Below are 23,902 nucleotides of genomic sequence, written 5' to 3' on the forward strand. Positions count from 1 at the left end.
CCGCCAGGACCCGGCCCTGCTGCACTGCGGGCCGGCGCGCATCGCGCAGCTGGCCGGCGGCGGCGTCGCGGTCGCCAGGGCGGCCGCCTTCACGACGCTCATCAACGTGCTCCCCGCCGCGGCCGACGGCACCACCACCGCCAAGCCCCACGCCGAAATACGAAACGGACACGGAGACAGCAACGGCAACGGCGCGGGGGGTGGTCCTCACTCTGAACCGGCGGCTGAGGCCGTCGCGCAGGACGAGATCAGGATGGACGCCGTCTGGGTGAACGGCTCGCACCCCCTGCAGCTCATCTTCATCATCCGCGCCGACGGCGTGTCCCTCCGGACCCGCTTCGACGCCGAGGCGCTGGGCCGCCGCGCGCTAGCGCGCATCCTCGCCCAGCTCGACCACTCGCTGCGGCTCCTGACCGAGGCGGCGCCCGACACCCGCCTCGACGCCCTGCCGCTGCTCCACCCGGACGCCGCGGCCGAGATCGCGCGCTGGAACGACGCGGCGCGGACGGCGTCGCCGCGCCCGCCGGCCGCCCTGCTTCACTCCTTGTTCGAGCAGCAGGTCCGGGAGCGCCCGCACGCCGTCGCGGTATCGTCGTCATCGTCGTCGTCGGCGACGGAGCGCGGCGGCGGCGGCGCCGAGAGCCTGACATACTCGGCGCTGGACGGGCGCGCGTCGCGGCTCGCGGGGGAGCTGCGGCGGCGGTTCGGGGTGCGCAGGGGCTCGCGCGTGGGCGTGCTGCTCGGCCCATCCGTCTGGGCCGCCGTGGCCGTGCTGGGGATCCTCAAGGCCGGCGCCGCGTACGTGCCCGTCGTCGATGTGCGCGAGGGCGACGACGAACAGGAACGTGGCCGCAACGTGTCGTCGTATCTGGCCGCCGCGGGCGTCAAGCTCAGTCTGGCTTCCACTTCGGGAGACGCAAAGTCTCTCGGGACGGTGCAGCGCGTGCTGCCGCTCAAGGGCGGGCAGATCCCTGGAGGCGTCGTCCTGTTGGGCGAGCTAGCATCACCCCTAGGCGTTTCCAATGGCGGCGAGGATGACTACGAAGAGACGAGGGTGGAGGAGGGAATCACCCCCGATGACCCCGCCTGCATCATCCCCACCAGTGGCATCACGGGGCCGGCCAAGGCTGTCGAGCTGACCCACGGCAACCTCAGCCGGACGCTCGCAGCGCTGGCACAGCGATTAGACTGGGGACCAGACTGTCGGATGCTACAGTCTGCGCCGCTGGCGACGGGTGCAAGCGTGATCGAGACGCTCGCGGCTCTCTGCTTTGGCGGCTGTCTCTGTGCCGGTCCGACGGTGCGGTCCGAAGACGACGTCTCCCGTCTGTCCGCCTTTATTACCTCATCCGAAGCGAACTGGGCCATCTTGCACCCCCATATCCTCAGTTGCCTCTCTCCAGACATGGTTCCGTGTCTTGGTTCGGTGCTTGCCACCGGCGACGGGGTAACTGATGAGACGCGCCAAAGGTGGAGCGCGCCTGGCCGACGCTTCTTCGTCGGCTGGGGCGCCACCGAAGCCTCTGTCCTCAGCACCGTAGCCGAGGCTCGGAACGAAGCCGACAAGGCCGATGGCGGAAGCACACCTGCCACCCCAGGCAGCAATACAGGTATAGGCCAGCCGATCGGCTGCGCTGTCTGGATAGTCAACCCCTCAAACACAGACGAGCTAGCACCGCTCGGCGGCGTGGGCGAGCTGCTGGTCGAGGGCGCCGGCCTGGCTGCCGCGCACTGCTATGTCAACGACGGAGGCGTCAGGGCGACCAAGCCCAACTTCATCCCGGCGCCGCGCTGGGCAGCAGCAGCAGCAGCGCCGCAGGTCAACGGGGACGCCAAAGCCCTCCCGCGCTTCTTCTTCCGCACCGGGGACCTGGGCCAGTACGACCTGGAAAGCGCGGCGGCGGCGCCCAGCATCCACCTGGTCGGACGCTCGGACAACTGCGTCGCCGTCGTGGGCGCGGCCCAGCGGGGGCGGTCGACGGCGCACCTCGAGCAGATCGAGGCCGCCGCTTCCGAGTCTAGCCTAGTCCGCGAGGTGGCGGTCGTGTCGAGGATCGCGGCGGGCCGGACGGCGCTCGTCGCGGTCGTCGCGCTGGCGGCGGGCGGGCAGCCGCCCTCTCACGGCGGTGACGACGCGGTGGTGCCGCAGAGGACGCTGTTTCCAGTCCCCGGCGACGTTGCAGGTCAGAGGCTCGAGGCGGTGCGCGAATACGCGTCGTCTCGCCTGCCCGCCGAGCAGGTGCCGTCCGCGTGGCTCGCCGTGGAGCGACTCCCGAGGACGGTCTCGCACAAGATAGATCGCGCGGCTCTGAAGAAGTGGTTGAAGACCAATGCCACTTGAAAAATCAGGCGTAGTAGCGTGTTTAGAGTACGTAGGAGAACTTTTTTCCTGGTCTAGTCTAGAAGCCTTGTATTCAATTTGCCCAGCAACAATATGGTCCGCATGTTACATCATCCATGCCCCTTCTCCTACTCTGCAGCAACCGCTTTCTCCTCCTCAAACAGCTCTGGACCAACGCCAAACCTTGGGTAGCTTTGCGAGGTTGTAGCGTATTTCGCCGTCACCATCCTTGCGTTGTGGTTGTAGAGCTCCCTGTCCAGTACATAGGTCTGTGCTATTTCCGGGACCAGCGGGTCGTCCACGCCAGGGTCTGTAAGTAGCGACGTGAGCCCAGTCAAGATGTTCGAGATGTGCATGTGGGGGCCCCATCCGGCATCTCTAGCTTCCAGGCGTTCAAGGGAGTCCATGCAGACTTTTCCATCGACATCGATGTTGGGATGGTAAATCTTTGTTAGAAGCCTGAGCTTTGGTGGCAGAAACGGATAGTGGCTGTCGAAAGTCATGGCGGCGTGGAAGATGCCACCTTGGTAGGCGCTGTGAGGAGGCCCCTCGAAAGTGATGCGGGCGACCGTCTCCGCGGCCGAAGACTCCAAGAATCGCATCGACATCCAAGCAAGGCTGTCGTCCTTGAGGAACGCCCGAATTTCCCCGGCTATACGTTTTGATGAAATGGTGCCAACCCCCGAAAAGGCTTCTAACTCTTCCTTGTCCCTGAGTTTCAGCGTTTTCAAGCGGTCGCCCCATCCTTTGTCGTCGAGATGAGGAGTGGGCTTCTCCTCCTCGCCGTTCTTGAGCAGCTCGCGCATGATACGCACGTTCTGGCCCACATCCGGCTGCGTGATTCCTTCCTGCCCGTCGCGAAGGGGGCCCTCACCGGTGACCGATTCCACCCGTTCGCCGACCCGGCCGTCTTCCTCGATGCGCGATAGTTGCGACGGGGCCGTGACGAAAGTCTGCCGCTCGCCACCCCAGCTCGTGGGTCCAGAGGAAACAGTCATGGCGTCCTCAAGCAGACGGATGCGCTGGCTGGCAGCGTCGGAGATGAGGCTCGCCTGATCCGACCCAGGCCGGGCAACGACCATGCTTTGCAGGGCGTCGACGTCGGTGCTTGTTTCGATCTCGTGTTTTATGATGTCGTTCTCCAGTTGGAACAGGTCCAAGTTCTGCGCCACAAACTCCAGCGCGGTGAGACACTTCTCCAGGTTCTGGACCGTCTCCTCACATCGCTTCTTGTCCCTCAGCCCGAATGTAAAAAAACCGCGAAGTCCGGCTTTCTTCTTTGTCTTGCGGATGCTGCTGAGGGCGTCGTTGAGCCCAGCCTCGAAGAATTGCGAATTTGCGGCAACCACGCTGGATCCGATGGAGGATCGGGACGCCAAGTCATCAACGACGTGATAGCGCCCCGTCAGCTTCTGTGCGTCCAGGAAAAGCAGGGCGATGCAGTTCAGCTGCATCTTCACGTGGCGCTCCCACTCGCCACCAAGACGTGGATCTGGGCCTTGTACGGTCATGTAACCGCATGCTTTGGCCCAGGCGAAGAGGCGGACGGACTGGTGGCTCATGTCGGCCTCGAATTGGGCATAGCTCTGTCCGACTGAACGACCATCCTGCACAAAGTTGTAGCAGTCAAGGCAGACACTGATCAAGCCCGCAACGCCGAGGGCGCCGAGGACAAGGCCGGCAGTCTCGGCCATGGAGCTTCGGGCATATGGGTGTCGAGAGCTTTGCTTTGCGTTTCTTGTCTTTTGTGGATATATGGGTTGTGGTTTCTCTGATATGAAGTGAAAGGAGGGGAACGGCTGGCCATACGCAAACGCTCCCTCGCCCCGCCACGCCAGAATGCCGCCGAAACCGGGCTGTGCAGGACTAACCCGAAGCCCGTCAACCCATTTTATTGGGCAAACACGCGGCAAGCTGCATGTAGATTTACATACTCACCCCAATTCGACTTGGCGCCGAGCCCTGCCACGCTGGCGTAGGTACTCGGTTCAACGCACCGCAAAACACATATATCAATCAGGTAGCATGCCTTGTCAAAGGCCAGCTGTTTCAGCCACAGCGAATGCGATTGGTACCAACTACTACTTGCCCTTGAAATGCTGCGAAAAGTCATAGCGCATGTCCAGACCCCCCAGCAGCACCTCGCGCATCAGCCCCTCGTCCGCCTCTCCCTTGCGCAGCAGGCCCACGAACTCGTCCGAGCCGGCGAGCGAGGCCGGGTCGTCGGTGTAGGCGATGCGCCTAAAGTTGCTTGTCGACAGCTCGTCTATCACGGTCCTGTACTTGTCGATGCGCTTCTCGCTGTACAGATCCAGGATTGCGTCATCGGCGAGCCCGTCCCAGATGCCGCCCAGGCACTGGTCCAGGCCGCCGACGTCGACGAAGCCGCCCGTGATGCCCATGCCGCCCCAGGGGTTGCACAGGTGCGCGGCGTCGGCCACGAGCAGCACTCGACCGACGCGGAAGGACGGGGCGCAGCGTTCTGGTTGGAAGACGATACTTTTAGTTTCGACGGATGAAATGGTGAGCAAACAGCAGAAAGGGAACCCACGATGCATCTTGTACGGGGAAAAGTTGATGACTTTGTACTGGTCCGGCTTGGGGTGCCCCGGGAGGATCTCCTCGAACCTCGCCGCCAGGCGTGCCCGCATCTCCTCGGTCGTCAACCCTACCTTTTCGCCGTACGTGATTCGGTAGAGGCCCTTGTTGTCCAGTTTTGCAGCGAGCTATGGTTCACGCATGTCAGTCACCAGACATCACCCAGAAGTTCCTCGAGGCTCGAGCAAGCATACGTAAAAGTTCTCGGGATGGACGTTGATGGTCACGTCTCCAAAGTCGTGCCTGTCAAAGTCGTAGTACGTGTTGGTCGCCACGATCTGCTTCTCCCACGTGAAGCCCGGGAAGTCGGACCCGAACAGCGACCGCCGCACCTGGCTGCCGGCGCCGTCGCACCCGACCACGTAGTCTCCCCCGATCCGCTTCGGCCCCTCGGGCGTCTCGACGTCCACCCACGCCCCGCCCGCGTCCTGCTCGACCCGCACGACCCGGTGCCGCCAGCCGACCTCGCCGCCGTGCCGCCCCACAAACAGCTCGAGCATGAGCGCGCACAGGTCGTGGAGCGCGAGGCAGTGCGAGCGGTAGTCGAACCCGCCCACGTCCCTGACGGCGTTGCCGTCAATGGTGGCCAGGCGCTCGAACCCGGAGCCGTCGGGGACGGCGTAGCGGTAGTTGATGTCGGTGATGATGATGCCGCGCCGCTTGATCTCGGCCAGCACGCCGGCGCGGTCGAGGTCGGGCAGGGCCGGCGCGCCGTAGTGCGCCGCGCGCGGCTGCCCGTCCAGCTTGTCTTCCGCCTCGAGCACCTGCACGGGGATGCCGCGCTGCGAGAGCATCAGCGCCAGCAGCAGCCCGGCCGGGCCGGCGCCGACGATGATGACCTGCAGTGGGCCGGGGTTGAAGGGTCAGCTTATAAGTGGCCCGTTGGTCGGTTTTGTGGCCTGATCGGCGTAGCATAGGGAGCAGCCGCCTCGGCAGGATTGAGCTCGAGAGCCAAGTCGTTCGACGCGGGGGTTTCTTGGCCATACCTTTTTAAATGGCCGTTCCATCTTGGGAGTGATGCGATGTCTTGGAAACAAACTCCTTGTTTCGCAATGGCAGAATAACCCGACAAAATGTTAGCAATCGCCATCAAGGGAGAAGTGATGGCACTTGGATGATGGCGTCAGCCCCATGGTGTTCAGTAGTTCCCCCACGTCTCTGGGTTTCGGCTTCATTGTCCCTACCTCCAACACGGAATATCCCTCAGTGGCCATCTGCCGGAACATCCGCGCCGACCGGGATTTTCCCCGCATGGATCCCAGACCGACGCTGTGGGACAGGGTGGGATCGGTTGCCTGAAGACCTCGACCAATGGTTGCAGGCGCCGTCTCCTCGGTCGTCGCATGTTGCTGATATTCACTCTTGACGCACTGTACACATGGAACATCCACCAAGCTTCCCCGCTCCAGGAACCGCACTGGACTTCGGCAGGGCACAAAAGGTGGCTGCGTGCATCCACCTTGGCCAAATCATACGTCGAATTGAAGTGTATATTCGAGCTAGAAATCAGGCTCGTCAATATGGAACGCAGCTCATGTCCAAGTGTATCAGTCATATACAACCCCGAAACTGGGGCAGAGGCCATGCTGGAACATGGGGAAGCAAAGCGGCCTGTCAAAATAGCCAAGAACCGGCGACAAAGCTCACCGCTACAACTATGCCAAAAAGCCCAGTCGGCTGAACGCCAAAAGCAGCAGCAGACCTAGGATTTGTCCCATTGTCGCCGCCTCCCTCAGGGGATCTCGTGAAAGCCAGCGTGTCCTTGACCAGCGGCACCAGATCCGCCTCGACGCGCGCGCGTGGCGCCCTCCAGTCGGACCAGTCGTGGTTGAGCAGGCCCCAAGCCTCGTCGTTGTCCTGGCTCCCCTGGCGCGTGTAGTAGCTGCCGGCCAGGACCCAGACCGTCCAGCCGGCGCCCGTGTCGCCGACGAAGCCGCGCAGGCACGTCGCGTACGCCGAGCCCCACTCCTTCTCGTCCTGCTGCGCCCAGCCGAACTCGGTCAGGAGGACGGGGAGGCGGTTCTTGACGACCGCACCGCCCGCACCGCCCTCGGTCGAGTTGGACAGGAGCGCCTCGAAGCCGCCGTCGCGGAGCGCCGCCCGCAGCGCCGTGCAGTTGTTGGCCTGTCCCTGGTTGATGACGTTGGAGTAGCTGTGCAGCTCCAACACGAGCTTGTTCTCGGAGCTGCCGCCGGGGAAGTCGGCCACGGAGAAGCGGGCCGAGCCCGGGGTCAGCACTTCGCCCCGCACGACGGGCTGCAGCGTCGTGTCCGACTCGAGGCCCGAGAGAAAGACCAGGGCGTCCGGGTTCTCTTTGCGGATCGCCGCGACGCCGTCCTTAGTATGCTGGTACCACGTCTCCCAGTTGTAGGAGCTGCGGTAGAGGGTGATGTTTGTGAAGGGCTGGCGCAGCTCGTTGCGCAGCGACATGGCCAGAAGGTTGGGCCAGGATTTGGTCTGGTACGGTTAGACGGAGCCTCTCACCGGCCACGCTGCATCAGTGCAGGAAGCAACCTACATGGTTCGCCATGTAAGACAACCCTCGTGTCCAATTGGCGGCCGAAAACAACGTGTCCCCCCACCACGAGTTGCCATCCAGCGGCGTGCAGCACCACTGCGCCTTGGAGACGTGGTTGTCGAGCACGACGTAGATCCCCTGCTTTGCGCACTCGGCGGCGACGGCATCAAACACCTGCAGTCTCGTCGTGCCCGCCTTGAAACCTGGGTTGTTCTCCATGATGCGCTTCAAAATCGCCGTACCATTCTCGGACCCTAGAGCAGCTCCCAGCGCCTTGTCCAAGGTGACGTCGGCCCCGGCCCCCGACCCGGCCATCTGGTCCACCATCTCGGTGGCGTACGTCAGGCGAACGGCGTTCATGCCCAGGCTCTTGACACGCGACACGATGGACGCAACCGACTGGTACTGGAGGCCCTCAGGGATCATGGCCTCGCCGTGGCCGGGCCAATTGACCCCGGCGAAGTTGAGGTTGGAGCCGCTCTTCCCAACGATCCATCTGCCTGAGGTTGTGAATGGTCCGTCTGGGAACGAGGCCGCCGAGACATCGTCACCGAGGACGCCGAGCGTTACGGCGAGGGCGCGGCCCAGCTTCGAATTGAGCCGCATCGTGTGCGATTCCAGTCGATGGGGAGATGCGGCGCGATGAAAAAACGAAACATAGCCTCCCGGTCATCATCTATTTCTTCCTTGGGCGGGATGGGTGGTATTTGAATAGGCGGTCTACATAGCGTGCGTGATCATGGCCATTCGTCATTTCCCTGATGCCATCAGACCAAACTCAATTTTTGGTTTAGCGCACAGCCACGGTACCTTACCTGCGTTTCAGCTGTAAAACAGGGCTCCAAGCCAGCGGAAGCAGGCCGCTACGGTTTCAGCTGAACTACAGCACGTGCTGGCTACGCCTCGGGAAGTCAGAGCCCGCGCCAGACAACAGTTCAGATAGCAAATGAATCGGATGACATCGCTTTGGCCGCCAGGAACGTCAGGGGACAGAACTGCCTCCAGCACACCGAAATCCGGGCAGATGTGGACAATGAAAGATAAACAATGGAGACAATCATTGTATATGCCATCTCTCATGGACCATCGAGTAGAAGAGCATCAACGTGTATTGCAGGCGAGACTGGTGATATTAGTTGACTCCGAGGTCATCTAGTTTAATGTAAAATTCTCAACGCGATACCTCCTGTGCCCACCATCTAGAACCATAAAAAATCTAGAAAGCATATCGACCGTTGTTGTCGTTACCAAAAATGAGTGCTTCCATTGGGTAAAGAAGTGCCCAGCCCCAAGGAAACCCGCCAGGCGTGACTATGGCATGGGTGGCAATGAGCGGAGTCCAGTCGGTGTTCTTGATGAAGACCTATCATCTGGTCAGCTCTGCGCGAAAGATGCTGGGGGTGAAGGTGGCCAGTGAGGCATGTCCGAGGGGCACGTTCGGCTAGAAGTTGGCGGAATAGATACTCACCACGATGTCCCGAGTCACAGATCAGAGAAAGACCCCGTTGTTGCCTCGAAGACATGCCTCCCAGATCTGAGCGGATGCGCCTAGATCCAGTTCCAGCTGCCCTTGACGCGGCCGGCGTTGGGGTCGGCGATGTCGTTGTAGGCGGCGACGCTGAGGTCGAGGTCGTTCAAAGCGCAGCCGACACAGCGGTCAACGACAGTGACGGTGACCTCCTTGCCGCCGTGGCGGGCAACGATGGAGCGGCCGCACAGTGGGTTCTTGTTCGGATCGCCGCTGATGTTAGCGGCATCAAAGAGGGCCGCCGAGATAGCCACAACCTTGTCACTGTCGCTGTTGACGAAGCCGCAGGCGCCGACGGCCGGGTTGAAGTAGGTAAAGTCACCCTCAAAGGCGCGAGGCAGGACAGCGGCCATGGCGGTGGTAGCCAGGCCGGCGAGGGTGGCGAGAGTGAACCGCATCTTGTCGACGGTGGAGAGAGTGTGGCGGTGGGCTGAGCAGCTGGTTGTGGGAGAGTGTGTAGTTGGTAGGTGGGACAGTTGCTTGCGTGGAAGAGTCTTGAAAGTGAGGTGTCGGAGATCTGGGAGTTCTGGATCCAGGAGGGCTGGGAGGGAGGCCTTTTATACTCCTCCTTATCTGCGTGGTGGGTCTGGCGCCCAATCTGAATTGCTTCCAACGAGCCTTCCCCGTCCATTCTGCCGTCCTGCGGCCTCACTGCTCTCAGCCGAACCGTCTGCACTTCCCTGCTGCCTGGCGAGCCGTGTTCGGGCAGCACCTGCCCTCCTGTTCTGCCTCCTTTCCTGTCCCATTTGCATCCCTCTATCTCCTGTCTCCGAACTAGTACCTCCAGGCGCCTGTTCCAGTTTGCTGGTCTCTAAGTGGCCTCCTTCTCTCTCTTCTTTCCTATCTCCTTTCATGTACAAAAAGGTATATATAGATTCAGCTCCCATCTATCTGCCATCGTCATTTTCCCCATCTCTTTATCTTCCTTCCTTCATCCGATTCCAGGAGGCGTTGGCTGCCTTCTCGGCCGTATCGAGATGCAAGCCACCCAGGCACCCACCAAACCACTTCTACACTCAAGGAAGGAGCCCAGCTCTGTGCCAAGCTCTTGAACACGGGACGTTCTACCGCGTGGAGACCTGCCACTGCCACCGGAGAGTTCCGTCCGTCCTCTTCGCAAGCCATCAAGCCCCCTGCCCCACTCTCCTGGCTCCCCCGCCCTCTCCTTCCCAGGGCTCCACGAGAAGAGAAGTGACCAGAAGCCCATTTCGGCCGTAAAGTGCAGGCAGAAGGACTGCGACCCAGAGCCGGGACTGAACCTACAGGCAGACCCATGCAAGCCCGCTCGTGTCAGGCTTCACCGAGTGAGGCGGGCAGGCGCGGGAAAGAACCGGTCGCTCGCACTCGTTGTGTCGAGCACTCGAGTGGCAAGGAAGTGGCATGGAGACAGAGGGGAGAAAAAGCAATGCGAGGAGGAAGAGCTGAAGATGGCGGGACTGCCGGTGGGCTGGCCCCATCGACACGCCGACCGTTCGGGTTGGCGAGTTTCCGCTTTGGGAAGTCTCGATGCGGATTAGGTAAACTGCACGGCGATCCGCTGCCCGACTGAGATGTTTTTTTTTTCGCCTGCGGGCGCTGCATGGAGCTCTCCCGAGGACCGGACATGGACATCTAAGAACCCGTCGAGTGGTCGAGTGACGTTCTTAGGTCGGCATCCAAAGAAATGAAAACATGTCCATCACATTGCATGATGCCGCGACTGGCGCAGCGCAGCTCGTGTTCATGGAACGGGCCCTGCAGGTGGCTTTCATGCCAGCATGCAGACTTGACAGTCCGCAGGAGATGGGGCCCACAGGAGGCGAGCGGCGGTAGGGGCATGCGGGCGGTGACATGGAGCAGATGCAAGATGCAGGTCGCGACGAGCCATTGGGTCGTTGATCACATGGCTAATGGACTGCCTACAGCTATGGGGTGAATTGTACGCCGAGAAAAGGAAAGAATAGTCGCCGGGACAGACTGAACATGAGCACGACTCGGGCGCTCTCTGCGTCCCCCACGCCTGCGAATGTCTGCGATGCTAGAGGTTCACGTGTCGAAACGAAGAGAGAAAAGAAAACGTGGACCAAAGCAATACGGGCACTCGTCAGGCGGGTGCCAAGCCAAGGCCAAGGCCGAGACGAAGAGGGCAACAGAGAGAAAGAAGGGCATAACCCAGAACGGGAATGAGGGAAAGTCAAGCAGTGAATGCTCGATGTTGGGTATATATACACAAGCACAATAAATACAAATAGCCCTCGCTGGCCAAAAGAAGGGGTACGTGTCCGAGGAGGAGTCACCTGAGTCTGAAAAGAATGGGGCAAAATACCAACAGCGCGAGGAATCAACCGGTCGGCCAACAGAACAAAAGAGTAGAGCAGGGCCGAACAAGGTACCTGGGTAGGTAGGTACCTAGCTATTCCGTAGAATGTACGCTAAATAAGGCAAGTGAAGTGACAGAAGCAACTCCAACGGGCCAAAACCGTCCCTCACCCCGAGTCCTCGGCCGTGCCAGGCAGCCGGGCGGGTATGTCTTCCATGTCCGAGTCCTCATCACTCTCCTGGTCGAGACGGCGGCGCTCCTTCTCGCTGTCGCTCACGTCCTTGGTATTGTGGGCGGTCAGCTTGGGCAAGGTGGCGGGTATGTCTTCCATGTCCGAATCCGAGTCGCTCTCCAGTGCGGCAAGTTTGCGACCCTCGCGTGCCTTTCCCGCAATAAGCGCGGGCTGCGCCGAAGCGCCTTGCTTGTTTCCGACACTCTTTTCGGCAGAGGCAGGTGCTGGCTGTGACGACTCTCCATGGGCCTCCTCAATGTCGTCGTAGACGTCGTCAAAGGTTCTCCTGGCGGAGAAAGGAGTCCTTGGCGTCTTCTTGGAGGAATACGTCTGCATCGATGGCCGCTGCTTCTTGAATCTGCCATGGGCAAAAGCTGGAGAGAATGTTGGCGAGGCTTGACGCTTTCTGGAAACTGCGGCTGGTGTGGATGTCTCCTTTTGATCCTGCGGTTCAGCCTCGGACAGAATATCCTCGGTTATGCTAACCGCCTTGTGAGTTCCATTGGGCTTCTCACTGGATCCTGGCTGCGCGCCTAGATCGACACTTTCTGTCTCGGCCCTAGCGTCATCGCCATCTTCATCGTCACTACCCCCCGCGCCGTCGTCCATTGGTGAGTGGCTGCTGGCTGCGTTGTTATTGCCAAGCTGCGAAGTCTCGACCGTTGCCTCCTCCCCGGTTGTCGATCGCTCCGGTGGCTCCGGAGAGGCTGGGACCTCGGGTGAACGGGGACGTCCATCTTCGCCGTCCGAGCCGTCGCTGTTCTCCACGAACTCCTTGCTCAGTTGCGCGCCGGCCGACCTTGGTCTCTTCAACTGGCTGGCACGAGCGCTCGATAACTGGGCCGACAGTCTCTGTGCAACTCCAAAGCTTTCCCCAGCTCGACGGCGCTTGGGAGTCTGTATGCCTTTCGCCGAAATCCCCGATGCGCCTTCGCCACCAGAACCCTGCTTCTCCTGGGTGCCTTCCTTCGTGTGTTGCCTCTTCCTCTTTCTCAACGCGCTAGGTGCCGCGTCGCTCGCGCTCGATTTTCGAGAGTCACGAGGCCGTTTCTCCACCGAGGTTGCGTCTAAGATGGAAACTTCCACATCGTCGTCGACATCGTCATCTTCAAGCTGCGTCAAGACTTGATCCCTGTCGTAGCTGTCCAGAAGCGCCTGTGCCACACTCCTGGTGCTCAGGTGCTCGTGGCCAGAGACCGTTGGACGCAGGCGAGACCACATGATGCGGAGCGTATCGAGGTTCCATCGTTTCCGGAATGCGGCGTCCCCAAGCTTCGGCCATGGAATCTTTTCGTCCGTGGAAACATTGGTTTTGTGGATCGCCCTAATCAATGCGTGCTTGTCTGCTGGTGTCATCTTGCGGAGACCTGCTCGCATCTTCTCCAGGGCTTGGGCGACAACATCGTCTTCGCTGCCGGATCCGTCCTCATTCTGAGCCAGCCGTGCTTGGAGCCAAGACCACTTCTCGCGACATTGCTTGGCGGAACGTGTTCGGTCCATGTGCATGCTGATGAGGTCCCAGGGCACGTCTTTCTCTGCCTGCTCCCTGGACTCCACGTCGGAGAACTCCTGACCACGCGACCTCAGGGTGGTCTTCATAGAATCCACCACCAAGTCAACCAGCCTAGAGGCTTCATCCTCGTTCCAGGCGGTCGTCTTCCTCTTATCGCCGCACACGGCATAGTTCCGCCATCGGTCGCGTAGGTCGAGTGGGTTGCGGTCAACAATCTTGCCGATTTCCGCCCACTTTTGTCCCATCCTCTCAACGAGCTCGCGCAACTGTTCGTCTTCTTCTGCCGTGAAGACTCCACGCGCAGCGAAGTTGTGGAACATGGCACGGGCACGGAGAATGATCTTCTGTCGCTTGCGGTCGGGGCATACGGGCAAGACGTCATCCCACAGTTTCCTGTGCAGGTCTGTGCTCTCGGCGGAGGCCGGGTTCTCGTGGATCATGGTGTTTATCGCCACTTGCGACATGTCATTATCGACTCGGAACTCTTCGACAGCCCGCTTAATCGCTGCATTCTCTTGGGCCGTGAAAGGCCCTGATGCGTAGTCATTCTTGTTCCTTTTCTCCTTGGTCTTGCGCTTTGTAGCCGACGCAGCTGTTCTCTGGGGTTTCTTGAGTGGTGTGGCAGCCTCGGGCGCGGGTAGTTCTTTGAGTACTTGCTTGTTTGACTGCACTTCTCTCTCGAAATACGAGGGCCTGCTTACTCTCTTCCTCGTAGATCTTCGCCCAGACTGAGAACTCTCGGCCTCGTCCTCATGGCGAGGGGTGGATGCCAGCTCCTGTCTAGAGCTAGCCAGATTTGTTGCGTCATCCCCGCTGAGACCGTCCGGGGCTGGTGCTTCGTGGTTTGGCGAACTTCCATCAGAAGCAGGCGCATTAGCCGCTGCTTCCTCAACTTGCGGCTGCAGGTCCACAGTCTTGCGCAATCGCTTGCGTGAAGACTGCGTTTTGGGCGTCGCCACGATAGCGTCTCCGTTTGAATGGGCAGCCTCATTGGTCGTCTTGGCCACTGTGCTGTGCCGCTTGCGGGCTGTTGTGCTTCGATTTATAGACCGGAGCGGCCCCAGGCTGCTGGTGACGCTGTCAGGAATTTCTTCACTGGCCTCTGGGTCCGAGATGGGTGCATCCGGCATCGGCTGCCGGGTCGGTCGTGGGGGGTCCTGGCCCGGACTGCTGGGCGCAGCAGGTGATACGGAGGCGGCAGGCGATATCGGGTGCGAGTTTGCTCTCGCGTCCCCAGGAGCTGGCGAACCTGGCCTAGCCTCGGCAATTCCTTCTTCTGCCAGTTGTTCGGAGAGCGCGAGCTTAGGAGTGGAAACCCCATTGGCCTCGGCGTACTGCAGTTTTGCATGGCGCAAGTCACCCTTCCGTTTCCGGGGCTTTACAGTCGACGGCGGCTCTTGGGGTGTGACGACATCCGGAGCATGGCTATCAGGGCTTGTCATCTCGGGGCGACCATTGACAGCACCAAGGTCGGCGGCAGATAGTCGCGGAGATCCTGTCTCTGGCGTCATAGGCCGGTTTGCATCCGGCATCTCCTCATCACCAACTTGGGCATGCGCAGCCTCACCGTTGAGAGAGCCCCCACTGACGCCGCGCTCGTGCGCCTTCCTAACCTTCTTGGCCTGTTTCTGCTCCGCGGCTAGGGTAGCCTGAGACGACTGCTTCCGCTTGCGCAAAGCAACGCTTTCGCCGCCACTGTCGATTTGCATATCCCGGGCTCCATCAATGTGAGACGCTTCTACAACCCCCTCCTCCTCTGTCCTGTGATGAGAGAGATCGATGCCGTTGGCAGGCTCCTCAGGCTGGTCGATGGGCTCAGAAGCCTGGTTTTCAGATCGTGGCAATAGGCCGTTTATGGTACGTTTGCTGTGGCTCTTCTTTTTCTTGGAAGATGGAGCCGCATCCTGCATCGCATCGAAGTGTCCATCTTCAGGTTCCTCCACCAGAGCCGGCAGGCTCTCCGCGGGAAGGGTATCACCAGCGCCAGCGCCGTTCAGCGATGGTGAAAAGTCCGATGAAGTTGCGCCAGACCTTTTGGCTATCTTGCGTTGCCTCCTGAGTTCCTTGCGCTGCGCCTTGGTCAAGCCTTGGGGTGTAACGGCTTCGGCGGAAACTGCTGATGAAGCCGGAAGTGGACTCGCCGGCTCCCGTTCCTGGTTCTGAGCGAGTGCAGCGGGCGCGCGTTGCCTTTTTCGAGAGAGGGCGGGCTTCGTCTCATTCGGGGACGAAGGAGGCAGCTGAGGCAACCCATCGATGATATCGGGCATGACAAAGGGCGTGGGCTCCGTCGCAGGTGGCGGGGATGGTGGGCGGACCCTGTTCGGACTGCTCAGGTAGGGAAGTTCGTGATGAAACTCGGGGTTCGAAGCAGAAATGACATGTTTGCGCTGACTCTGCAAGTCCGGAAAGCCATGGTGAAACTGTGTTGCGCCGCGTTTGTCTGGAGTTCCGATATTGAGGCTAGATCTTGGGGGACTGCTGGTGCCGGGTTCGGCCTTCACAGTGTCGTCGCCTGCGTATCGACCGGTGCCGGGAGGCGGGGTCAGTTCGCGCTCTGGGCTATTGAGGACCGTAGCGCCCTCCTCGGCGACAGGTTTGCTGCCTTCGTTGCCCATCTTGACGCCCACGGAGGGCCGTCGCCCGAGAGAGGCACGGCTGGTGTTGGCGAGAAGAAATAGATCGGGGCGATTTTCGAGATCGGAGAGATGGCATAAAGAATGGGTTGGGGCATGTATTTGGCAATTGTGGAAGATTGATAATGGGCTGCGCGGGCGTTGGCGAAGTTTATCGAGCCCGCAGCCCTGTGCTGCCTCGTGCTTGCTAACTCAGTGCGACCAGGCCAACCTTGGAGTTGAGGTTTGCGCAGCTTGTAGAATTCTGGGCAAAATCCGGCAGTATAAGGCGGTGAGTCGATTTTTTTGAGTTTAACGCGTCGCGCTGCGTCGAGATACGCCTACCCCGCACGCGTCTCGGACAAGTCTCCACATTGTCAAATCCCTGCTTGTGGATTTTCAGCAAGCCCGAGCACGGGTCTCCAGCCAAGAACAATGACGAACACCAGCACGGGATTGGTGGCTGATGAATGGAAAGCTAGGTTCAAAAAATGACACCAAATAACATCTTTATTATTGTTTTCCGTCAGTGGATAGCTTGAGAAAACATATCGCATCCATTACGCTATCTACACAATCATGACACGACATTACATCAAACAGCGCCCTTCCTGGCACGCGTAGAGTCACGCCGGCGGCGACGCTCCTCGCTCGGTGACTCCGGCCCCTTGGCTTCGTCATCAAACGTCTCCATGTCCCCCACGCTCGGAATCATGGCCAGCGGCGGTCTCTGGCCGCGCGGCTGGCGCTGCTGGTGGGCCTGGTCCCGGATGTTGGGGAGCGACCGCATGGGCCGCGACGCCTCCAGTTGCTCGGCCCCAAGCCTCGGGAGCGTCGGTGGCTGGTTGATGTGAGTGACGAAGCGGAAGCCCATCGGCAGTGCTGGGCGCGGGAGCGGCGGCGGCGACTGCCCCTGCGTCATCGGACATATGTTCTCCTTTGTTGTGTCATCCCTCCACTGCAGCTCGGGCGTGGGCGTCTCGCGCCCTGTTCTCAGCTTGGTAAACGCGGTGACCGCTCGCTTGCCACGAAGGCTGTTCTTGAGCTTCGACAAAAGCCTCCTCGCTCTGCTTTTGTCGGCGGCCCCGCCGTTGTCTTCTTTTCCCTCCGCCCTTTCCTTCTTTCCCTCGCTCACTTTCGCGTCAGACGAGAGGCTCGTGTCTCCAAGATTCTCGTAGGGTCGCGAAGCCAACAGGTTAGAATGGTCTTTGCTCCTCTGGCCCCGCTGAACGTCGATGCTTCGCTTCACTCTAGCCAGGCTGTCTTGCCACAGGCGCTGCTCATCCCGGATCCGTAGTCTCTCCTTCTCCTGCTCCGCCCTCTTCGCAGCCGCTTTGGCAGTGCTGTCTGTAAGTTGCCGCTGGCGTGCGACGGCGTCCAGCTGCAGCTCCGATGCCTCCAGTCTTGCCATGGGGTCGGGGGTCGTGGAACGGAGGCGCCTCCATTCCGAATGCTCGACAAGGGCGGGGCGCCCCGAGTCCTCCCGCCGACCTCCGAGCCTACTTGGCGCACGATCATCCGACACTGTCCGAGAATGGGTACCAAGCGCACTAGGTTCTTTTATTTTCGGGCAAGGAGAAGGCTCCCGTGGACTGTGTGGTGACGCTGAGAGGTCGGACAGCTTCCCAGGTGACGATGCTGAACTCGTGATGACGATTGGCAGGCCTGCTTGGCCACCGCTGGGGCGCTTCGTGTCTGCGATTCGTTGATTTGTGGACTGGTACAAAAGGCGCCTGGCGTTTACAGCCTGGGCTTGAAGCCTAGAGTTCTTGAGACTGTCGTAAGTCTCACCGCTGCTCGCCGTTCCACCACTCTTCTCGTCGATCGCAATGGCTGCTTGTCTCGCTCTATTACTCGGGGTCTCTGGAGGTGTTCTACCAAATGAAACGGTGACAGGCTCTTCTAGAAACGGGATGGACGGCTGTGGTGCAGGAAGAACTGCGGTTGGGGCCGTGCCCGAAGTCATATCGTCGTTCTCGGACAATGCGCGACGGTGGCTGTTCGAGAGTGGGTGTTGGTCAAGCTGAAAGTTTAACCTGTACGGGTCGTCTGTGACAATGACAGTTGCTGCGTCGCTGCTTCGATCTCCCGAGTAGACGGAAGATGTAGGGCGTGCCAGCTGCATTCCAAGCTCGTGGACGCCATGCACAGCGTTTGGTCCCAGCCTGCTAGCACTCTTTTGGTGCGGGTCGAAAGGGCGCGGGATTCTCGAGGGCTTCTGCGACCGGCGGTCTTCGTCCTCGCTCACGTCGCCTCTGACGGATCCGGGGATAGGACTCAGGCTGAGCTCGTATGACGGTCGCCGGATGTCCCTAGGCGCCAGTCGCTGGCGGGGCGGCGGGCCCATCGATCCAGGCGTCCAAGTCCCTACAGGCGCCTCGTCGGGGCCACGGCCGTAGTTGATCGAGGGAGCAGCAGCCCGCAGGCCTGAGTGGTCGCGTGATGATGAACGTTGTGGAGGGGCCGGCGGCGGTCGTGGCGGCGCAATGCTCGCAGGAGCCCTCTAGGCAGCCTGCGAGATCGTTGCGCGCCGAACAAGTGCCGTCGACTCCAGGTAGGTGCCGGCCTCACAGAAGTCAGGCTCTAGGGGCGTTGCCGGTCTAGACCAAGGAATGTTGTTCTCTTTCCGCTTGTCCTGCTGTTGTCGGCTTGCCGCCTTGGCCAGTTGTTCCCGCCGCACCCTCTCGGCCTCCAGCGATGCGCGGGGTGTCTTGGGGTTGTTAAATAGATCTTGGACTGATGTGATGTCGTGCATCACTCCTTGGACGAGGGAGGCCGGCTGTGCGCTATTGGGCAGTTCGTTACTGGGCAGTGTGGGCTCCGAGGTCATCTTGCGTACCGTTCGGAGCGGACGCGGCCAGAGCTTGCTTGCTGTTCTCCTTAGGGTCACTGTGGGCAGCGACGCCTGCCTGTCCTTGATTGGGACATGGCGCCCAGTATCTTGGGACTTGCGGAGGGCGGGGTGAATATCCAGGGCTGAGGCGCCCCTCGAGAAACTTGCTGACTTTTTCCGCGAGGTTGACATCAATGTGAAATTGTCGCAACCAGACGGCGTGGTCACGTTGGGGCTCTCGGCGGGGCATATCAAGGCGGGAGATATCAGGGCACTGTGGTGTATTGATGGTTCTGGCGAAAGAATGCGCCGCAAGCTCCCAGTGGGTGTTGTGATGGGGAAGTTCAGATCGAGAGAGTGGATCCGAGCCATCATCCGTTCGTAGTGGCCCAGATAGCCCGTCGATTGGTCGCCAGGAAACCCGAATAGAGAAACGCACACGTCGTGCCATTCGCCCACCCCAGTCGCGTCTCGCATGCTTCTGAGTAGCGCGTCTCGATCGTGGCGCGTGAATGCTTGCCCTCCCATTAGGCGCACGTAGATGAGAACCCTCAAGCGGCGCACGCTATTCTTGGATACCCCATGCGGATATTGGGCATATGGAGGGAAAACAGCGTTCAGAAGCGCCAGGACAGTGGTGATGCCGGCACCTCTCCGTCGGCCACGGAGCATCTGGAAGCTTATGGCCTAGTGAGGTCGGTCAGAAATGAACAGAGACCACGGTAGCGCCACAGTAGGCAGAATCTGTTTTCTGGATGGGTTGGAGTAGGAACAGGAATATGAAAATCTCCCTGCACAGACTCACATAGATCCTCAGGCCGAGGAACAAGGAACGATACATTGCCCGTACCATATCGTCGTCGTCGAATATCTCTTGCAGAGCACTAACCTCTGGTGCCCTCATTTCTCCCCCATATTCGCCTGTCTTCCACCTCAAGCCCAGACGAGAGTCGGTCACCTCTCTTATCAAGGTATCCCGCTGGCTTTCCATCTCGCTGAGGATGTCCAGCCCCTTTAGAACCTCCGCCATATTCTCGAAGTCCTCTTCTGTCTCCGGTACCGCGCCTACGAGCGCTCCGCGCAAGTCAGCCGGAAGACCCAACGCAGAAGCCTGCCCAAACTGCGCAAAGTGAGCTGCTACCACCCTCGCCGGGACCTCCGGCGAGGCATCGAATGTCTGTATCCGTGCGAGGGCATCACCGGGATCTAGTTCTACGGTGTTTTCGGGTATCAACTGGGAAACTAGGGCTGCAAGTGCTGGCATCCTCCAGAGAACCCACAGCTCCTGGACTGACGGTTCGCGTTCTTTCGCAAGGATCAGCTCTTTGTGCCTAGGGCACAGAATGGGAAAGTCCATGCGATCACTTACCTGCCTCTGCCAGTGAATCTTCCATTGTTCAAATGGAGACGGGGCTCATTGACACAAAGCTTTGTCGTGGCAGTCTTTTGGGAGTTTGGATACAAGACTGCAGTGTGGTGGGTGAGTCGAATCCGAGGTGCGCACAGAAACGAATTTTTTGAAGAAAAAAAAACACCCGCCAAACGTCATGTAGTGTCGCGTGCTTTACTCACTTTATAATCGTCTCGTCCTTTCTTGACAAGGTCCGTTTTCCCTACTCCAATGTCGTCAACTGACATACATCTCAGGAGTGACCAAGCCACAGTAACGCTTTGCGCCACGACACGTGACGCACACAGCCAGCATGACAGTCAGGCGCCACATGTGCTAAGCCATCCAATTGAGCTCTATCCCATCCGTTGTTGACAGCAAACAGGAAACCTGTCGCAGCCTGACCAAAGCAACGGGCATCCCTGGTCTGAGAATTGTGCGGTCGTGATGCTGCAGCACCGTGCTTGGCAGCGCAATGCGCACTTGGTTCGCCGGGCAAAGCTTAGGCATGAAGGTTCCCGCCCAAGTCGGGGCATCCAAATACGCCAGCTGTTGACGCGGTCACGATGTCAACACGGAAATGCGCCTGGCGCGCCATTTCCGCAGCAGCCCCAACCACACACCTCACCAGCCACACCACGCGGTCCCACGGCCACGCTTTTCGGCCGCGACGACGTCTTTCATCCACATCAAGGCCCGCTGGTGGTTCCTCAGCGCCGGTACGCGCATGCGTCGTCGCCTCGCCTAGGCACTCGAGGTGACGAGCAGCGCAGAGTGGTAGGCTGTGGGGCGCCCACGGCTTCTGATAGGCCCTCCTTGTGGGGAAGCGTGCCGAATCCCGAGAGCCAAGGGCTGTCTGCCTCTGCCGATCAAGAGCCCCTGAACGCCGGCTTTGGTGGCCAGCATTCAGGCCGGGTCCGTCTTGGCCCGGTGGTCGGAAGCCCATCCTGCGTGACCTCCCTGTCGCCGCCCTCCCGCCCACACTCTAGGAGATACTTCTCTTTCAGCCAAACGAAGCGAGACAGCGACTCAAAAAAGCACGGCCGCGGAGATGACGAACCATCCCTTGGTTGCCGCATGCTCGAGTCGGCGGCCACCTCGTTTGCTTCTATCTTCGTGCTAGCTCTCGGATTCGGCGCTGCCGGCTATGGATACCACAAATTCTACAAGCATCTGGTGCTCCAGAAAATGCAAGGCGCCTTTGAACCCGGAGATCCTGTCCTAGACCTCGCGGCGATGAGCAAGGGCATGACGGCATCGCCACCGACGACGCATATCAAGGGCGATCATAATGTCGAGGAAACTCCGCACTGGGTGCAGCGTTTCGAGCAGCAAAAGGTCAACGACATTGTAGCCGGACAAGAGGCTGGGCACTACTACCTGTTTCTGGGCGAAAAGGGCACAGGCAAGAGCAGCATGCTGCTCGACGCAATGCGCAAGATCGACGGCGACGGTGTCGCCATGTTCGAGGCCCACGCCGACCTCGAGATCTTCCGCATCCGCCTCGGCAGGGCGCTCGACTACGAGTTCCATGAGGACTACATCGGCAGCTACTTTAGCGAGCGCGGGCCTCGCGACACCACGGCCCTGCTCGACATAGAGCGCGCCCTGAATAAGCTCGAGAAGGTGGCCATGCTCCACCGCAAGAAGCGGCCCGGCCGACCGCTCGTCGTCATCATCAACCAGATGCACCTGGTGCGCGACGACGACGACGGCAAGGACCTCCTGGAGCTGCTCCAGCAGCGCGCCGAGCAGTGGGCCGCCGCGAAGCTCGTCACCATTGTCTTCAACAGCGACGACTACTGGGTGTACGAGCGCTTCAAGCAGCTCGCCACGCGCATGGAGGTGATGAGCATCCATGACCTGCCCAAGACCGAGGCCACGGCTGCGCTCAAAAAGTACCGCCTCCGCCACTTCCAACAGCACCTCTCTGACGACCTAGCCGAGAAAATATATGACAAGGTCGGCGGCCGCCTGTCCTTCCTGAACCGTGTCGCCAAGGTCAAGGACAGTGACAGGATGCTCAAGAAATGCGACGACATTATCGAGATGGAGAAGACCTGGTTTCTCAACCAGTGTTGGGTCCTCGGCATGGAGATGGACGACGACGTGATGGATCAACAGAAGTGGGCGGTCAGTGTCCAGCACCATGTCTTGTCCCTCACCAATGTTTGAGAAGTGTTTATACTGACAAGATGGCTCGATGTCAACCGCCACACCATTCTATTTAGGCTGCGGCAATGGTCCTCGTACTAGCTGTAAGCTCCCAAGCCCTTCTCTACCGAAGCTTCATCCACTGTAGAGCCTCCCACGCTAACACCACTTCCACAACTCCAGCTCGTTGACAAGGAGTCCGAAATGGACAAGACGTATGACCCGGTTAAAGGCCACGTCCTACCGTCGTTTGCCCTCCACCAGGCACAGCAGATCATGACGCGCGCTGACTTCGTGCGCGCCCTGGACCGCCTCAACCTCTTCACCATTACCAGCAAGGCCCAGGTGCGAGCCTCGTCGGTGCCCATGCAGATGGCCTTCCGCGAGATCTGCTCCGAGCCGGGCTTCCGCAAGCACCTGGACGATAGCATACTGCGCATCGCCGACATTGAGAGCCTCGGCCGCACGCGCGAGCTCGTCGCCAAGGATCTGGTCATTGGCGGCCACTACGAGATCGAGATGCAGCCGCCCTCGGGTGCCGCGGGCGGTGGGGGCGGTCGTCCTTCCAAGGCAGTGGTCAGGCTGAGGGAACTGCCTGGCACTCGCCCGGCCGCATCGACCAGGCCTGTCGACGAAGAGGATGAATCTACGTAGCACCTAACCCCTCTTTGCTACCACCCTCCCTCGTATCGAATGTTTCCCCCCTACGTCGGATGTTTTTTCTTCTTTCTTTTTCTTTGTTCTTCTTTGTTTTTTTTGTTCTTGCTCTGCGCCTCACACTTGCTTCTTTTGCTTTTTCTTTTTGTTTCCATGGAATCTTCTCTGATACTTTAGGCATGTCGTCGCTGATCATCCGGGGGTGGCGGCTGTCATTGTGTGACAGGCCCCTTTCTTATTTCCTTTTGTACAATCCTGTAACAATAGATCCAGGGAGCACGAAAATAGCCACTGTACTTGCTACTAACGTGCGTAGCGGCAAGCCTCACCTCCCCTTGCCAGCCTCTCACGCCTGATCAAAAAAAAACGGAACACTTTTCAATTTTTGCCCCAGTGCATACCACCACCAATTGAAAAGTGTTCCGGTTTTTTTTTATCCGGGCGTGCCTCTGTTCCCCTTGTCGACGCCCGGATCTTGTGTTTCTCGGAATTCTTCTCGGATCGCCCGTCGGCTACTCATGCTGGCACCAACCCTCTCCTCCGAAGCACCCTTTGGTCTCGGCCGGCACCCCCTTGCCGATCCTTACTAGCGCTCCAGGGATCGTCCTGGTTCTTTCCGAGGTGGCGTCGCCGCTATTCATCTCTTCCCTGGGCGAAGTGGCCCCCCAGGCCTTGCAGGCTTTCTTGTCACCCTATTCCCTTCTCCCCCCCACGTAATCTCCCGGTCAATTTCCTATCGTCTGTATGGCGACTGCCTCCAGCCTACCTGCCCTTTCGCCCCCGCCCGTCCTCGCGCTTGGCCACCTCAGGCCTAGCCTAGCCCGGAGGCTTCGTACGAAAGGTCCAGCCGGAAGTTCCATCCGGCGCCACCCTAGATGCGTTCCTCCTCTCCCCTAGCCCAGAAGTAGCCCGCATGCGGTCGGCTAGGCCAGGAGGAGCTTCCTTTAGCCCATCGGGTTCTTTGGAATTCTTCCCGCGCCAGCGCTGGGCACACACATGAGCTATGCTCCCCGGCCCGCCAAGATCACGCCCAAAGAAAGCCCCGAGGCGGGCGGCCTTTGGAGCCCAGGAGATCCGCCTCACATCACACACATTTCCCTTCTGCCTAATTCAACATGACGGGAGATCAGCGGCAGGGGCCGCCTGCCCCTTTGTGTGATTCCGCGGGATCTTTGCTTCTTGTGGACAAGAGGACAACAAAATAAAATATAAAATAAACCGCCAAGC

General features: G+C 59.9%; 8 protein-coding genes across 8 annotated transcripts; 2 read left to right on the forward strand and 6 right to left on the reverse strand.

Annotated features, from left to right (window-relative positions):
* Positions 1-29: 29 nt before the first annotated feature.
* On the forward strand, positions 30-2,493 carry GGTG_02435 (hypothetical protein). The gene has a single exon (XM_009220207.1). It carries the CDS (start codon positions 254-256, stop codon positions 2,339-2,341), a length of 2,088 nt encoding a protein of 695 aa, XP_009218471.1. The 5' UTR covers positions 30-253; the 3' UTR covers positions 2,342-2,493.
* Positions 2,333-4,164, reverse strand: GGTG_02436 (hypothetical protein). Its single transcript, XM_009220208.1, has one exon. It carries the CDS (start codon positions 4,033-4,035, stop codon positions 2,470-2,472), a length of 1,566 nt encoding a protein of 521 aa, XP_009218472.1. The 5' UTR covers positions 4,036-4,164; the 3' UTR covers positions 2,333-2,469.
* A 222-nt stretch (positions 4,165-4,386) lies between these two features.
* Positions 4,387-6,136, reverse strand: GGTG_02437 (FAD binding domain-containing protein). The gene is made up of 4 exons (XM_009220209.1): positions 5,926-6,136; positions 5,134-5,778; positions 4,893-5,067; positions 4,387-4,823 (listed from the first exon to the last, which is right to left on the reverse strand). Exons 1-4 carry the CDS (start codon positions 5,944-5,946, stop codon positions 4,423-4,425), a joined length of 1,242 nt encoding a protein of 413 aa, XP_009218473.1. The 5' UTR covers positions 5,947-6,136; the 3' UTR covers positions 4,387-4,422.
* Positions 6,137-6,411: 275 nt separating this feature from the next.
* On the reverse strand, positions 6,412-8,125 carry GGTG_02438 (cellulase). Its single transcript, XM_009220210.1, has 2 exons — positions 7,458-8,125; positions 6,412-7,396 (listed from the first exon to the last, which is right to left on the reverse strand). Exons 1-2 carry the CDS (start codon positions 8,061-8,063, stop codon positions 6,554-6,556), a joined length of 1,449 nt encoding a protein of 482 aa, XP_009218474.1. The 5' UTR covers positions 8,064-8,125; the 3' UTR covers positions 6,412-6,553.
* A 448-nt stretch (positions 8,126-8,573) lies between these two features.
* On the reverse strand, positions 8,574-9,383 carry GGTG_02439 (hypothetical protein; the record flags this gene model as incomplete). Its single annotated transcript, XM_009220211.1, has 2 exons — positions 8,574-8,820; positions 8,926-9,383. One exon carries the CDS (start codon positions 9,381-9,383, stop codon positions 9,006-9,008), a length of 378 nt encoding a protein of 125 aa, XP_009218475.1. The 3' UTR covers positions 8,574-8,820; positions 8,926-9,005.
* A 1,436-nt stretch (positions 9,384-10,819) lies between these two features.
* On the reverse strand, positions 10,820-16,135 carry GGTG_02440 (hypothetical protein). Its single transcript, XM_009220212.1, has one exon. It carries the CDS (start codon positions 15,642-15,644, stop codon positions 11,451-11,453), a length of 4,194 nt encoding a protein of 1,397 aa, XP_009218476.1. The 5' UTR covers positions 15,645-16,135; the 3' UTR covers positions 10,820-11,450.
* A 101-nt stretch (positions 16,136-16,236) lies between these two features.
* Positions 16,237-19,868, reverse strand: GGTG_02441 (hypothetical protein; the record flags this gene model as incomplete). The annotated part of the gene is made up of 5 exons (XM_009220213.1): positions 16,237-18,068; positions 18,213-18,377; positions 18,481-18,748; positions 19,364-19,686; positions 19,844-19,868. The coding sequence occupies 5 exons, from the start codon at positions 19,866-19,868 to the stop codon at positions 16,237-16,239; spliced, it is 2,613 nt and encodes an 870-aa protein (XP_009218477.1).
* Positions 19,869-20,241: 373 nt separating this feature from the next.
* Positions 20,242-23,048, forward strand: GGTG_02442 (hypothetical protein). The gene is made up of 3 exons (XM_009220214.1): positions 20,242-21,997; positions 22,096-22,122; positions 22,202-23,048. Exons 1-3 carry the CDS (start codon positions 20,312-20,314, stop codon positions 22,670-22,672), a joined length of 2,184 nt encoding a protein of 727 aa, XP_009218478.1. The 5' UTR covers positions 20,242-20,311; the 3' UTR covers positions 22,673-23,048.
* Positions 23,049-23,902: the final 854 nt, after the last annotated feature.

The sequence above is a fragment of the Gaeumannomyces tritici genome, assembly GCF_000145635.1.
Source record: "Gaeumannomyces tritici R3-111a-1 unplaced genomic scaffold supercont2.1, whole genome shotgun sequence".
Taxonomy (NCBI): domain Eukaryota; kingdom Fungi; phylum Ascomycota; class Sordariomycetes; order Magnaporthales; family Magnaporthaceae; genus Gaeumannomyces; species Gaeumannomyces tritici.